Here is a 16,999-nt window from a genome sequence, read left to right as displayed (position 1 = left end):
TTATGATATTAGTTATCGAGTCATTCAGCACAGACAGGGGACACTTTGATCCAACTGGTTCAAGCCAACCAAAATGCCTCATCCCAATTGTCAGTGTTTGGCCATTAACCTTTCCAACCCATGTACCTGTTCAACTGACTTTTAAAAGTTGCTATTTTATCTGCCTCAGCCACTTTCTCTGGCAGCTGATTCCACATAAATACTTCCCATTGTGTACATAAATTTCATCCAAGATGTCAGCACGACGCAGCTTGCAGCGGCCACTCCAGAGCTGAATATCTGTTACTTCTGAAGCAGGGTGCCCTGTGCAATCATAATCTAATAATAAACGGACATGGGAGCATGGAGGAACATCTGAAAATCTCCAGGAAGACCTTCTTCGTTGCTGCTGCTGCTGTGAGGTCCGGGTCTTGGCTGGGAAAAACAGGCCCCCGGTCCTCGGGGTCACGTTGCCGATGGCCGTTGGCAGGGCCGTCTTAATATGCTCGGTGGAGGATGGTGCTCAGAGAAGCTGTGCCTGAGGGGATGGTCGGAGGCTCGGAGGTTCGACGGACTCAGAGTCCGCTGCGATCAGGTTGCTTTCACTGTGTGCTGTGTCTGCGAGGCTGGGTCCGGCGGCACGTTCATTGTGTATTGCGTCTTCGAGGCTGAGTCGGGCGGCGCAGTGGAAGTCCATAGCGGGGGTATTCCTTTCTGCCGCCGGCCTGAGATGACGAGTCTATTGGGACCCTGAGGGCTTCTGGAAACTGTGTGGTGGTTTCTTTCCAACTTATAGTCTTTTAACATTTTAACATCTTTGGACTATTTTTACTGTGCCCATGGTCTGTTTTTTAAATCAATTATGCTATTGTTTGCACTGTTGTAACTATATGTTGCAACTATGTGGTTTTGTGCAGGACTTGCAGCTTTAGTTTTTGGTCTTGTTTGTCTGGTGCGATTGGAGCTCCTTTCCGGGGAACGCGCAAAGATGGTAGCGCGATATTAATACGCAGCAGCCTCTCCGGACTCTGGATTGGGGATTGCCAAACGTTATGTGGATTTTCTGGTGTAGTCTGTTTTGTCATGCATTTTTGCGATAACATTCTGGAGGAACGTTGTCTCATTTTTTAAACTGCATTGCATTTGTGGTTTGTAAATGACAACAAACTGAATCTGAATCTGATAAATTGCCCCTTGAGGGTTTCTTCAATCACTCCCCACAGACTTTAAACTTATGCCTCTAGTTCTTGATTCTCCAGAAGTGAGAAAAAAAGACCGTGTGTTCACCCTATCAATGCCCCTTGTGATTTCATACACCTCTCTGAAAACTCTCAGTCTCCTATGCACCAAGTAAAGTTCTAACTTCTACAACATCTCCTTGTGATGATCAAGAATAACTGCAGAGGCATGAGAAAGTCGTGGCCACAGTTGATTGGAAGGGGTCCCGGTACAGAAGAGAGTGCAGCAGCAATTGCAGGGGTTTCTGGAAGAAAGCAGAATTTCATCCCAAGGAAGAAGACACTAAAGGCAGGATGAGGAACTGGTGGCTGACAAGGGAAGTCATGGGCAGTAGAAAAGCAAAAGAGAAGGCATACAATATGGTAAAGATTTCTGGGAAGCCAGAGGTTTGGGAAAAGGATAAAACCCAACAGAGGATAATATCTGTAAGAGAGAAGATGAAAAACCACAGTAGTCAATAACAAAAGTTTCTAAAAGGTTTTATTTGGGGGGTATATAAAGGTTAAGAAAAAGGCAAGAAAGGTCACTGGACTACTGGAAAATGACACCAAAAATGTCGTAATAGAGAACAAGGAAATGGTGAAGAATTTTCTACCATTTAAGACCATAAAACCAAAAGTGAGAATGGCTCCAGGGGCAATATTTTGTTCTATATGTGGGGAGTTTGGGAGACCTCCAGTCTCCCAGATAAATACATCTGCACCAGGTGTACTGAGTTGCAGGTCCTGAATGTATTAGGGAAATGGAACTGCAGCTCAATGACCTTCATTTCATACAGGAGAATGAGGAGGTGATAAACAGGAGTGACAGGGAGGTAGTCACCTCTAGGTTGCAAGAGACAGGTAACAGGGTGACTGTCAGTAGAAGAAGCCGAAGTGAACACAGTGCAGAGTACACCTGTGGCCGTTCAGTTCAATAATAAGTACATAGCTTTAGAGTCTCTTGAAGGACAATGACCTACCGGAGAGGAGCCACAGTGATTGGGTGTCTGGCACTGTATCTGGTGCTTTGGCTCAGAAGACCAGAGAGGTGAAAAGGACTGTCTTTTACTGATTGATTGTCTCTCAGCTCAGAGAAACTGTCACAAAACTCTGCCTTTGAAATCTTGATTGCCGCCCTGATTACAAAGTAGCTCTTTTCATGCACCCTTGGTGTGGACTGTCCAAGAAGTGGCTCGAAGCTCGCTTTTCAAATCTTCAACATGGACCTGACTGAAAGGTAGCTCTTTTTCTGCAATGCTTCTTACTGACTGGTTGCTCCTGAATACAGAGAAACTGCTGCAAAACTCTGCATTAGAAATTTCAGTTATCACACAGAGTAGCTCTTTCCACGCACCCCTAGTGCATTTCCGGAACTGCTTCAGCCAGATGGTGGTAAATCTGTGGAAATTGTTAACATGGAGGTCTGTGGTGTATTTAAGTGAGAGATCAATAGGTTCTTGATTGGTAAGGGGTTGAGTTGCAGTGTGAAGACAGGAGAAACGTAATTGAATGACAGTGCAGACTCGACAGGCCAAATGGCCTAATTCAGCTCCTGAAGCTTATGCATTTTCACAATGTTCTTCCTAATCCATATTACATCTCTTGTTCCTCTCTTACCTCTACCACAATCATACCTGTGGCGTCGGTACCCTGGAACACTGAGCTGCCAGTCAGCCAGGTAATCGTAATATCACAATCCTGTGCAGTGTGCACCATCTGCAAAATGTACTGCAGTCACTCACCCAAGCTACTGTGACAAGACCTTGCAAACCTGTCACCTCTCCCATCAGGAAAGATAAGAGCAGTACAAGAGAACACCACTATCTGCAGGCTCCCCTCCAAGTCCCACAGCCTCTCTGGCCAGCTGGACAAACCATCTCCTTCTCCCCGCTGTGTGGACTTCTCCCCCTCACTGTGGTCCACAGAAACAATGCTTGTACCATCTACAGGGCATCTTCACCCTATCCCCTCATTTGACTCCACATCCAGTTAAGACACCTGCCTCCCTTTGCAACTGGATCTTTAACCTCCTGACTCGTAGACCACAATCAGTAAGGAAAGGCAGTGACGCCCAAGCACGATTATTCTCAGAATGTTTGCCCCATCTGCAACACTTCTCTCCAACCCTACAGTTACCTGTAAATCATTACTGTCATCATTAGATTACTCATGGAGGAAGAGAGAGTGAAAGGGAAAAGAGGAGGTTGAGACTAAGTTTATGGAGAGAGACACAGAGCTCTCTTAACTCGAGAAAGAGGAGAGTCTGATAATCCAATGCTTCTCAGCAAAAATAAGGAGGGGAGGAGGATGCTTTGTGTCTGCTTTTAATGGTGGTCTGGCAGACCCAGAGAATGACACAATGGGCAGAAAAGTCTTCTGCCTGCAGTGAACACCTAACACACTCACTGCTCCACAAGCAGAGCTGATCACTTAAACTAAACCTTGCAAATGGTGGAGAGAAAGTGAGCACACAAACACGAGGAAATCTGAAGATGATGGAAATTCAAGCAACACACACAAAATGCTGTTGGAACGCAGCAGGCCTGGCAGCATCTATAGGAAGAAGTACAGTCGACGTTTTGGGCCGAGACCCTTCGTCAGGACTAACTGAAAGAAAAGATAGTAAGAGATTTGAAAGTGGGAGGGGGAGGGGGAGATCAGAAATGATAGGAGAAGCCAGGAGGGGGAGGAATGAAGCTAAGAGTTGGAAAGTTGATTGGCAAAAGGGATACAGAGCTGGAGAAGGGAAAGGACCTTGGGACAGGAGGATTAGGGAGAAAGAAAGAGGGAGGGGATCATCAGAGGGAGATGGAAAACAGGCAGAGTGATGGGCAGAAAGAGAGGAATAAAAAGGAAGAGGGGGAAAAAACTATTATCGGATGGGGTAAGAAGGGGAGGAGGGAAATTAACGGAAGTTAGAGAAGTCAGTGTTCATGCCATCAGGTTGGAGGCTACCCAGCCGGTATATAAGTTGTGGCTTCATCTTGACAGTAGTGGGGGCCATGGATAGACATATCAGAATGGGACGTGGAATTAAAATGTGTAGCCACTGGGAGATCCTGCTTTCTCTGGCTGACAGAGAGTAGGTGTTCAGAGAAACGGTCTCCCAGTCTGCGTCAGGTCTCACCAATATTTATAAAAGGCCACACCGGGAGCACCGTACGCAGTGTTTCACACCAGCCGACGCACAGGTGAAGTGTCGCCTCAGCTGGAAGGACTGTCTGGGGCCCTGAATGGTGGTGAGGGAGGAATGGTAAGGACAGTTGTAAGCTGAACAAGTGCTACAAGGATAAGTGCCAGGAGGGAGATCGGTGGGAAGGGATTGGGGGGGGGGGGGGACGAATGGACAAGGGAGTCGCGTAGGGAGAAAATGAGACTGAGATTGCTGGGGCTCGGGGTGGCTGAGGAGGGAGGGCGCGGTCAATCGTTCCTCTCAGATCACAATGCGTTGAAAAGCAATCACTGTAAAATGCCTCGCCGCTGTACAACCAGTTCTCTAACCACTATCGGTGACCGCAATCTGACCTTACCCACACAGGCGACCCAGGCAGTAACACAGAGCACGGACCAGACCATCCTGACGAGAGCCCCGCAGCTTGAGGGCCTTCAGGCGACCTGGATTCTCGGGGAACGTCGGGAGAAACACCAGGAAGAGACTTCCGGTAAGGGCTGGCCGGCAGGGATTCAGTGAGACTGCGGCTTCCGTCTGGCGCCGCCCTGTCACTGCCCGCAGCCCTTGTCCTGTCTGTTCCATAATGCCACCCCCACACCGCTCAATCTTTCACTACCTCACTCTCACAGTCGGCCTCCGGCAGCCTCAGGACAAGCTCCGTGAGGTGAGTAGGAAATCGCAGCCACCGCTACAACCTGGTCACCTCTGAAGCTGAGGGCCGTAGATGTTTCCATTAAGTGGCTCGTCTCAAGGCTGCAGGACCGGACGGCATCCCAGGGCGGGTACTCAGAATTTACTCAGCACAACTGCAGGTGTGTTTACCGACATTTTTAATCTCTCCCTTTCCCAGTGTGGAGCGCCCTCCTGTTTCAAATTATCCACCATCGTCCCTGTACCAAAACAGGCCAAGGTAACGTGTCTGAACAACTGATGTCTTGACCCTTTTTCCTCCAAACATAACGGTGGTCATTATGGCCAAAAATTTCTCCAAAAAGTAAGATCTTTGCCCCATATGCATTTGCAAACTGTAGTGTGGCTTTTTATGGCGGTTTTGGAGCAGTGGCTTCCTCCTTGCTCCATATTAGTTTCTACATAGAATAATAGAGTACAAGAAGATATGTAAGTAAAAAGAAAAAAATAATAATAGCAAATACATTGTGTTAAAAATAGTTACAATCACAAAACCCTGCATTCATAAAAATTAGATCATAATATTGAAATATAATTTTGGTATAAAAAATCTAAACCCACTACCAAAATCAGAGCTGTTAGGAAAAGCAAGAAAAAAGGGGGAAAAGCCCTAATCATATTATAAAATACATTATTAGCCACCATCTGTACTTTTACAACAAATCAGAGGTTTTGCAAATAATTCAAGGATTGTCCTCTTGATGTATAAAAGTCTTGGCTAGATACAAAAAATGAACAACGGATCTTTTCTAAATTTAAGCATGACCTAACATCCCGTAACCATTGAGCATGAGTAGGCGGAACAGTGTCCTTTCATTTAAGCAAGAGTGCCCTCCTAGCTATAAGAGAAATAAAAGCCAAAATATGCAAATCAGGTGTCTCCAAAATAAAATCTTTTCCTCCAACAATGCCAAATAATGTGGTCAAAGGGTTAGGTTTAAAGTTTACCTTGAATAGTACCGAGAAAGTTTGGAATACTTTCTTCTAGTATCTTCCAAGACTTGGACATGTCCAAAACATGTGAATTAATGGAGCTTCTCCATTATTGCATCTATCACAGAAAGGAGATATATCCGAATAAAAGTGACATAGCTTATCTCTGGACATGTGAGCCCTATGAACCACTTTAAATTGTAAGAAGGAATGATGGGTACATAATGATGAAGTGTTAACCAATTTAAAAATTTCATTCCAAGTTTCCTCAGAAATTGAAGTCTTTAAATCTTGTTCCCAAAGATTTTTAATTTTGTCTGTAGGAGTGTTTCTCATTCCTAGCAACGTACCATAAATATTGGATATTGAACCATTATAAAAAGGTTTCAAATTAAAAATTACATCTAATAAGTCCTTATCGGAACTTATGGGAAATGTATATAGTTGAGAACGCAGAAAGTCTCTAATTCATAAATAACAAAACAAATGAGTTTTGGGTAAACTGTATTTAGCTGACATTTGCTCAAACGAAAGAAGACTTCCTCCAACAAACAAATCCTGGAAGCATTCATTACCCAATCTATCCCATTCTTTGATAACTGCATTGGTCATCAAAGGCTCACCAGCACCTTTACTTCCTGAGAAAGCTGAAGAAATTTGGCCTGTTCCCTAAAACCCTCACTAATTTTTATAGATGCACCGTAGAAAGTATTCTTCTACGGTGCATCACAACCTGGTATGGAAGACCGGAAGAAGCTGCAGAAGATCATGAACATAGCCCTGCACATCACACAAACCAATCTTCCATCCTTGGACTCACTTTACATCGCACTCTGTCGGAGCAGTGCTGCCAGGATAATCAAGGACACGATCCACCCAGCCAACAGACTATTTGTCCCTCTAGCCTCTCTGGGAGAAGGTTCAGGAGCTTGAAGACTTGTACGGCCAGATTTGGGAACAGCTTCTTTCCAACTGTGATAGACTACTGAACGGATCCTGACCCAGATCTGGGCTGTACCTTCCAAATATCCGGACCTGTCACTTGGTTTTTTTTTGCATTACCTTACTTTCCCTTTTCTATTTCTAATTATGATTTATAATTTAAATTTTATTATATTTACTTCGATTTGTACTCTAGGGAGTGTGAAGTGCAGAATCAAATATCTCTGTGATGATTGTACGCTCTAGTATCAATTGTTCGCTGACAAAGTAAAGGTTTAAAAAAATAGTTAGAACAACTGGGACTAGATAAAGAAAATCTCAACAGACCAAATAATTTCCTAAATTGTACCCAGATCCTCAAAGTATGTTTAACTACCAAATTTTCAGTTAGTTTACTAAAAGATAAAGCAAGTGAGGATCTGAGAAGAGAAATTATAGAAAATTTATTAACAGAATTAGCTTCCAAAGAAACCCATATCGGACAGTGCTCACGGATAATATAATATGTCCAAAACGTAAGATTTCGTATATTGACTGCCCAATAATAAAGCCTAAAATTTGGTAAAGCTAAACCTTCATTCTTCTTAGATTTTTGAAGATGAATTTTATTTAGTCGAGAATGTTTTTCTATATATAAGAAGATATAATAGAATTGAGAGTCAAAAAAAGATTTAGGAATAAAAACAGGTAATGTCTGAAAAAGGTATATAAATTTAGGTAAAATGTTCATTTTAATAGAGTTGATTCGGCCAATCAAGGATAACGAAAAAGGCAACCAGTTTGATAATGTAATTTTTACAAAATTCAGTAAGGTAAGAAAATTTTCATTAAATAGATACTTATAATTCTTGGTTATTGTTACACCCAAGTAGGTAAGTAGATTTCTTACAAATTTAAAAGGATGGTTAGTATTAATTGGTAACAATTTATTCAGTGGAACACCTACGCTCGGTCCGCCAGAGAAAGCAGGATCTCAAAGTGGCCAGACATTTTAATTCCACGTCCCATTCCCATTCTGATGTCTCTTTCCATGTCTCTACTGTCAATGTGAATCCAAACTCAGGTTGGAAGAACAAAACCTTATATACCGGCTGGGTAGCGTCCAACCTGATGGCATGAACTTTGACCTCTCTAACTTCCGTTAATGCCCCTCGTGTCCTTCTTACCCCATCCCTGACATATTTAGTTGTTTGTTTTTTTTCTCTCTCTCTGCCCATCACTCTGCCTGTTCTCCATCTCCCGCTGGTGCTTCTCCCCCCCCCCCCCCCCCCCTCTTTCTCTCGAGGCCTCCCGTCCCATGATCATTTCCCTTCTCCAGCTCTGTATCACTTTCGCCAATCACCTTTCCGGCTCTTAGCTTCATCCCACCCCCTTCGGTCTTCTCCTATCATTTTGCATTCCCCCCTCCCCCCACTAATTAAAATCTCTTACTATCTTTCCTTTCAGTTAGTCCTGATGAAGGGTCTCGGCCTGAAACGTCGACAGTGCTCCTCCTTATAGATGCTGCCTGGCCTGCTGTGTTCCACCAGCATTTTGTGTTTGTGGTTTGAATTTCCAGCATCTGCAGATTTCCTCGTGTTTGCTCTTTAAATTCAGTGGAAAAAGTTCACTTTATGTAAATTCAGTTTTTATCCTGAAAACTGGCTAAAACAAGAAAGTAGAGAAAGCACAGGAGGTAGTGAAGTCTCGACATTAGAAATAAAAAGCAAGAGGTAATCAGCATAAAGCGAAACTTCATGAATAGTCCCTCTCATTAGAATACCAGTAACATCATTAGATTCTCAAAAAGCAATGGCTAAGGGTTCTAAAGCCAAATTAAAGAGCAAAGGGCTCAGGGGACATCCTTGTCTAGTTCCATATTGAAGTTTAAAAGGTTTGGAATACTCAAAATTAGTAAGGACTCTAGCAGAAGGAGATAGATAAAGTAATTTAATCCATTGAATAAAATGGGGCCCAAAATTAAATAATTCCATTCAACCCGATCAAAAGCCTTCTCAGTATCCAATGAAATCGCACATTCTGCCATCTCCTTAGAAGGGGAATAAATAACATTTAATAAATGATGAATATTAAAGTGGGAATATCGATTTTTAATAAATCCCATCTGATCATCAGAGATGATAGATGGTAAAATATTTTCAATCCTTCGAGCCAGAACTTTAGTATCAACAGTAAGTAAAGAAATTGGTCTGCATGAAGAGTGTGGGTTCTTATTCTTTTTAAGGATAAGTGAAATAGAAGCTTTATAAAAAATATTGTTGCAACCTACCCAACTTAAAGGAGTCCAAAAAACTGCACATAAATGAGGTATAAACAGTGAGGAAAAAGCTTTATAAAATTCTGCAGAAAATCCATCAAGATCCGGAGTTTTCCCTGAGTGCAAGGAACGTACAGCCTCGGCAATTTCCTCATACAAAATAGGTTGATCCAACTGTTTTTGGTTACTAACAGAAACTGTAGGAATGTTTTATTGATCTAAAAAATTATTTATTACAGTGTTATCTTTGGGAGGGTCAGAACTATAAAGTTTAGAATAAAATTCTTTAAAAATATTGTTTATTTCTAAATGGTCAGTTGTCCTATCACCATTGGCTTTACAAATCTCTTTAATTTGTCTTTTAGCTATAAAGATTTTTAATTGGTTAGCCAATAATTTACCTGTTTTGTCTCTCTGGATATAAAGTTGACTTCTATCTTTTAAAAGTTGAGTTTCAATTGAATATGTTAAAAGAAGATTATATTCAGTTTCAATTTCAACATGCCTTTTATATAAAGCAGGATCTGGAGCCAAGGTATATTTTTGGTCTGATTGTTTTAACTGATTAGCCAACTCAGTTCCCTCTTTATTAGCTTTTTTCTTGACACTTGCAGTATAGGAGATAATTTGACCTCGAATAAAAGCCGTAAAGGCATCCCATATAATAAGACTAGAAGTCTCTTCCAAAGTATTCTCTTCAAAAAAAAGAATGATTTGTCTCTCCAGAAATTTTAAGAAATCTTTATCAGATAACAAAGTTAAATTAAAATGCCAAGATCTATTTATTTGAGGAAGACCAGAGGGATTTAAAGATAAAACTACTGGAGCATATTCTGAAACAGCAATTTCTTTGTATTCACAGAATCGAACTAAAGGACTCATTTGACTATCAATAAAAAAGTAATGAATCCTGGAATACGTATGATGGGCATGAGAAGAAAAAATGAATACTCCCTATCTAGTGGATGTAAGAAACAACATTACCTCAACGATAGTGCATTTCATTAAATAAGATTGAATAAATAAAGCTGATTTGTTAAGTGTAGCTGTTTTAAAGGATGACCTACCTAAAACTGGATCTAACCAACAATTAAAATCTCCCATCACCAATGAGTAAAGGCTCAAATCTGGCAGAAACAAAAAAAACTCAAAAAATCCCGGATCATATGTATTTGGAGCATACAGATTGGCAAATACTATTAATTTATTATCTAATTTTCCTGACACTATGACAAAACGCCCATTAGTATTAGACACTATGTTGGACAAAGGGAACTGTATTATCCATAAAAATTGAAACACCTCTAGACTTAGCCTGGAAAGAGGAGTAAAAATGTAGTCCTTTCCATCTACTGAAAGGACATCAGTTGTCATAATTGCGTATGTGTGTTTCTTGTAAAACAAAATAATTGGGGCCTTAAGTTTTTTTAATCTAGGCAAAAATCTTATTCTGCTTCACAGGGTGATTTAATCTTTTCACGTTAGGACTGAGTAAGTTAATAGTATGACCCATTATTAATACTTTTTAATAGAGAAATTAAAGTAATAACCAGTAAAATGAGCATTAAAACCAAACAATAAGCCTTGAAATAGGGTATCCAAGCAACAGATTTGGCTAACATCACAAAACAGCTCCCAGAAAAAGACACCCCCCCTCCCCTCCCAAAGTCAGAAAGCCAGCCAAAAGAAAGCTGGCAGCTACCGCTAATGACATCACCCTCCCAAAGCAACCTGCTGATTTGACTTCTAATTAATTCCGAGGTCAACTGTATTCTCGCCAGACTAAGTAACGGCCAACAAAAAAATTTAACCCTCATAACAAGAGCACAAATAGATTAATTATTACAGTTTCAAAACAATGGAACGAAAGATAGCCAAATTGAAGAAAAAAGCCTCGAGAAAAGTGTATGAAATAATAAAAAACTTACCAAAATTCATAACATATAATCACACTCGGTATTAACTCATTAAAACCTTATTCTCTAAGATTCATCGAAGTTTGGAAATTCCGAAGGATCGGGAAAGTTGGTGTTGATGGTGAAACCAGTTCGACCTTTACTTAATCTTCGAGGAATTAGTAATGTGTGTCCATGTTAACTCCTGCTTTGCCAAAAGAGCAGAAAGAGTTGGATGCAGAGTTTCACCAAGGAAAGGTCAGTGCCTTTAAGCCGTTTCATTTTCTTCATCGTAAATCCTTTGATCAAAGCATACTTCGACTGGGATCAGTAGTAATGCCATGAAGGAGAACTTAAATTATTTCAAGAAAAGTCTCCCAAGCGACTGTGTAAACTTTGGATTTTCGCATTAATACTTCTAAGAATTGTTTTTGCATTATCGCTTTAAGAACTGTTCAAGCTGCCGCACAGCAGCCGACTTCCAGTTAAGTTAGTCATTTGTCTACTTTGGGGTTTTTTGTAGCAGTGTTTAATAAATGTTTTATTTGTTATAAAAACTTGTCTCAATTATATATTTATTGTTGCTGGATCATAACAATGTAAACTTCTGACTTCAAATGTACATACTATCAAACACACACACACAATGCTGGAGGAACTCATGGACCAGGCAGCACCTATGGAAAGGAGTACAGTTGATGTTTCGGGCTGAGACCCTTATGCACCAGTACTGCTGATGGGTCTGGGCCCGAAAGATCGATTGTACTCTATTCCATAGATGCTGCCTGGCCTGCTGAGTTTCTCCAGTACTTTGTGTGTGTTACTTGGATTTCCAGCATCTGCAGATTTTCTCATTTGTGTACATACGATCAAAATCAGGTTTGATATCACTGGCATCTGTCATGAAATTTGGTATGCGGCAGTACAATGCAATACATAATGATATCAAACCTAAATTACAATAAGTATTTATAAAAAAATAAATTAAAACATTAAAAAAGTAGTGAATTCATAGATTCATCAGAATCAGCTTTATTATTACCGGCATTTGACGTGAAATTTGTTAACTTAGCAGCAGCTGTTCAATGCAATACATAATATAGCAGAGAGAGAGAAAAAATATTAATAAACAAGTAAATCAATTACATATATTGAATAGATTATTTAAAAATGTGCAAAAACAGAAATACTGTATATTAAAACAAGTGAGGCAGTGTCCAAAGCTTCAATGTCCATTTAGGAATTGGATGGCAGAGGGGGAGAAGCTGTTCCTGAATCGCTGAGTATGTGCCTTCAGGCTTCTATATCTCCTACCTGATGGTAATTGTCCATTTAGAAGTCTGATGTGGGAGAGGAAGAAGCTGTTCACGAAACTTCAGGTTCCTGTATCTCCTCCGTCATGGTAGCAATGAAAAGATATAGGAATTTGTAATAAATAATATGTACAACAGGACAGTCAATATAACATAGAAATACAATCATATCAGCGTGAATTAATGTCTGATGGCCTGGTGGTAGAAGCTATCCCAGAGCCTGTTGGTCCTGGCTTTAGTGCTGCGGTAACATGTCCCAGATGGTAGTAGCTGGAACAGTTTGTGGTTCGGGTGACTTGGGTCCCCAATTATCCTTTGGGCGCTTTTTATGCACCTGTCTCTGTAAACGTCCTAAATAGTGGGATGTTCACATCTACAGGTGTGCTAGGTTGTTCGAACCACTCTCTGCAGAGTCCTGCGATTGAGTGAAGTACAGTTCCCATACGAGGCAGTGATGCAGCCAGTCAGGATGCTCTCAATTGACGTGTCATGTCAACCAAGTCAAATACAAGAGGTCCAGTTACCACTTCCTGGAAAGCTGTCTCACATGCGAAGTGGCTATTTCAGACCAGACTGCTATGGCAGGGCTTGACTGCCATCACCACCTACAAAGTAAAACCAAGCGACGTATATGACTAAATTTCACTCCCAGATGAGTTCAGTGCCTGTTATGATAAATTTGACCGACGAAACATGGAGGACTTTCACAAGCTCCCAATGACCCTGTGATTTCAGTCTTTGAGGCCAACATGACAGCAACCTTCAGGAGATTGAACCCCTGGAAAGCGTCTGGCCCAGATGTGGTAACTGGCCAAGTACTGATCAACTGGCTGGAGTGTTCACTGATACCTTTGAGCTCTCGCTTCGGCAATCTGAGGTACCCACCTTTTACAAGCAGGCTTGACTTATACCGGTGGCCGACATGGTTAGAACTTGGTAACCTGCCTCAATGACTATCGTCCAGTAGCAGTTACATCCACAGGATGGTGAAGAAGGAACTGTAACATGAGGTTTCATCAGTCAGGTATTGAGTACTAGAGTTGGGATGTGATGATATGACTGTACAAGTCAGTAGTAAGATAACTCTTGGAGCACTGTGCACAGTTCTGATCCTGTCACTGTCGGAAGGGTGTCTGAAGCTAGAAACGGTGCAGAAAAGATTTGCAATGATGTTACCAGGCTTGGAGAGCTTGAGTTGTAAAAACAGACTGGATAGCCTATGTCTATTTTCCCTGGAGCACTGAGGTTGAGGGCTGACCCTGTAGAAGAATATATAATCATTAAAGATATGGATAACACGGATGGTCAGTTTTCTTTTCCCCAGGGAATGGCATTTTAACAATACACTGTACAGGTTTAAGGTGAGAGAGAAAAGTTTTAAAAGGAACCTCAAGAACAACTTTTTTCATGGAGACTGTTGGGTACATGAAACAAGCTGCTTGAAGCTGTATTACAATATTTAGCAAGTAATTGTACAAGTACACGATTAGAAAAAATATAGAGAAATATGGGCCATTGTTGGTAAGTATTGAGGATGAAGGAATCATGATTGATTAAAGTGATGGAACATTTAGCCAAGAGGAAGAAAAAAAAGCTTACTTAAGGTTTGGGAAGCAATGATCAGTTAGTGCTCTAGAGAGTTACAGGGTATCCATGAAGGAGCTAAAGAATGGACATAGCAGAACTAGTACGAGCTTCACTCCAGCTGAGGTATGGCCGGGAAAGCTCCTTTAATTAATCTAATTAGCTTAGGAGTAGGTAATGGAGGCAGCAGTTAGGGCAGTTGAGTGCTCTGTTTGCAGTATGTGGGAAGTCAGCGCAAGACAATTGTCCCTGATGATTACACCTGCAGAAGGTGCATCCAGCTGCAGCTCCTGACAAACCGTGTTAGGGAACTGCAGCTAGTAAAATAGTGCAGATCAACACGTGGCTGAAGACATGGTGCAGGAGGGAGGGCTTCAGATTTATAGATAATTGGCCAGTTTTCCAGGGAAAGTGGGACCTGTACCGACGGGACGGTTTACATCTGAACTGGAGGGGGACAAATATTCTTGCAAGTAGGTTTGCTAGAGAGGCTCCAGTGGATTTAAACCAGATATGGGGTGGGTGGTGGTGGTGGGAGGGGAACCAGAGTGTAGGAACAGATGTATGGAGGAAGGAAAAAAAAAGAAGACAGTAAAGTTCTTTGTACTGTTCGAGATAAACAGAGAGGAAGAGGTGGACAATTTCTTAAATGCATTTATAGTAATGCTAGGAGCATTGTAAGAAAGGTGGATAAGCTTAGAGCATGGATTGATACCTGGAAATATGATGTTGTAGCTATTAGTGAAACATGATTGCAGGAGGGGTGTGATTGCCAACTAAATATTCCTGGATTTCGTTGCTTCAGGTGTGATGGAATCGGAGGGACAAGAAGGGGAGCTGTTGCGTTGCTTGTCAGAGAAAATATTACAGCGGCACTCTGGCTGGATAGATTAGAGGGCTCGTCCAGGGAGGCTATTTGGGTGGAATTGAGGAATGGGAAAGGTGTAGTAACACTTATAGGGCTGTATTATAGACCACCTAATGGGGAGTGAGAATTGGAGGAGCAAATTTACAAGGAGATAGCAGATATTTGTAGTAAGCACATGGTTGTGATTGTGGGAGATTTTAATTTTCCACACATAGACTGGGAAGCCCATACTGTAAAAGGGATGGATGGTTTGGAGTTTGTAAAATGTGTGCAGGATAGTTTTTTTGAGCAATGCATAGAGGTGCCGACTAGAGAAGGGGCAGTGTTGGATCTCCTGTTAGGGAATGAGATAGGTCAGGTGATGGAGGTATGTGTTGGGGAGCACTTTGGGTCCAGTGATCACAATGTTATTAGTTTCAATATAATTATGGAGAAGGATAGGACTGGACCCAGGGTTGAGATTTTTGATTGAAGAAAGGCTAAGTTTGAGGAGGTGCAAAAGGATTTAGAAAGAGTGGATTGGGACAATTTGTTTTATGGGAAGGATGTAATAGAGAAATGGAGGTCACTTAAAGGTGAAATTTTGAGGGTACAGAATCTTTATGTTCCTGTTAGGTTGAAAGGAAAGGTTAAAAGTTTGAGAGCCATGGTTTTCAAGGGATATTGGAAATTTGATTAGGAAAAAGAGATATCTACAATAAATATAGGCAGCATGGAGTAAATGAGGTGCTCGAGGAATATAAAGAATGTAAGAAGAATCTTAAGAAAGAAATTAGAAAAGCTAAAAGAAGATACAAGGTTGCTTTGGCAAGTAAAGTGAAAATAAATCCGAAGGGTTTCTACAGTTATATTAATAGCAAAAGGATAGTTAGGGATAAAATTGGTTCCTTAAAGAATCAGAGTGGACAGCTATGTGTGGAGCCATAAGAGAAGGGGGAGATTTTGAACAATTTCTTTTCTTTGGTATTCACTAAGGAGAAGGATATTGAATTGTGTAAGGTAATGGAAACAAGTAGGGAAGTTATGGAAACTAGGACAATTAAAGAGGAGGAAGTACTGGCACTTTTAAGGAATATAAAAGTGGATAAATCTCCAGATCCTGACAGGATATTACCGAGGACCTTGAGGGAAGTTGGTGTAGAAATAGCAGGGGCTCTGACAGAAATATCCCTGTCATTGGAAACAGGGATGGTGCCAGAGGATTGGCGTATTACTCATGTGGTTCCATTGTTTAAAAAGGGTTCTAAGAGTAAACCTAGCAATTATAGGCCTGACAGTTTGACATCAGTGGTGGGTAAATTAATGGAAAGTATTCTTAGAGATGGTATATATAAATTATCTGGATAGACAGGATCTGAATAAGTCAACATGGATTTGTGTGTGGAAGGTCATGTTTGACAAATCTTATTGAATTTTTTTGAAAAGTTGACGAGGGTAAAGCAGTGAAGGTTGTCTTTTTGGACTTAAGTAAGGCCTTTGACAAGGCTCCGCACGGAAGGTTAATTAGGAAGGTTCAATCGTTGGGTATTAATATTGAAGTAGTAAAATGGATTCAACAGTGGCTGGATGGGAGATGCTAGAGAGTAGTTGTGGATAACTGTTTGTCAGGTTGGAGGCCGGTGACTAGTGGTGTGCCTCAGGGATCTGTACTGGTTACAATGTTGTTTATATACATTAATGATCTGGATGATGGGGTGGTAAATTGGATTAGTAAGTACACAGATGATACTAAGGTAGGTGGTGTTGTGGATAATCAAGTAGGTTTTCAAAGCTTGCAGAGAGATTTAGGCCAGTTAGAAGAGTGGGCTGAATGATGGCAGATGGAGTTTAATGCTGATAAGTATGAGGTGCTACATTTTGGTCAGAATAATCCAAATAGGACATACATGGTAAATGGTAGGGCATTGAAGAATGCAGTAGAACAGAGTGATCTAGGAATAATGTTGCACAGTTCCCTGAAGGTGGAATCTCATGTGGATAGGGTGGTGAAGAAAGCTTTTGGTATGCTGGTATTTATAAATCAGAGCATTGAGTATAGGAGTTGGGATGTAATGTTAAGATTGTACAAGGCATTGGTAAGGCCAAATTTGGAGTATTGTGTACATTTCTGGTCACCGAATTATAGGAAAGATGTCAACAAAATAGA

The 16,999-nt window shown here is 41.1% G+C and overlaps 1 protein-coding gene and 1 long non-coding RNA gene across 6 annotated transcripts in view; one reads left to right on the top strand and one right to left on the bottom strand.

The window, feature by feature from the left end:
* LOC140717395 (T-lymphocyte surface antigen Ly-9-like) overlaps positions 1-4,881 on the bottom strand; it is a 48,105-nt gene extending 43,224 nt beyond the window's left edge. Inside the window, exon 1 of the mRNA XM_073030944.1 lies at positions 4,730-4,881. Coding sequence (XP_072887045.1) covers positions 4,730-4,775 — 46 coding nt within the window. The 5' untranslated portion in view covers positions 4,776-4,881. The remainder of the gene's footprint in view (positions 1-4,729) is intronic.
* A 5-nt stretch (positions 4,882-4,886) lies between these two features.
* LOC140717399 (uncharacterized) overlaps positions 4,887-16,999 on the top strand; it is a 54,189-nt gene continuing 42,076 nt past the window's right edge. For 2 of the 5 annotated variants that reach the window (XR_012096533.1, XR_012096532.1), the window contains exons 1-3: positions 5,028-5,183; positions 10,056-10,160; positions 11,181-11,346. This is a non-coding gene — a long non-coding RNA (uncharacterized lncRNA). Of the gene's footprint in view, positions 5,184-10,055; positions 10,161-11,180; positions 12,223-16,999 lie in introns of those variants that run through there. The other 3 variants (XR_012096535.1, XR_012096534.1, XR_012096531.1) reach the window with 3 other exon arrangements.

Source organism: Hemitrygon akajei, chromosome 27, assembly GCF_048418815.1.
Source record: "Hemitrygon akajei chromosome 27, sHemAka1.3, whole genome shotgun sequence".
NCBI lineage: Eukaryota > Metazoa > Chordata > Chondrichthyes > Myliobatiformes > Dasyatidae > Hemitrygon > Hemitrygon akajei.
The sequence above is the reverse complement of the archived record's forward strand: the minus strand, read 5'-3'. Positions and strand labels throughout refer to the sequence as shown.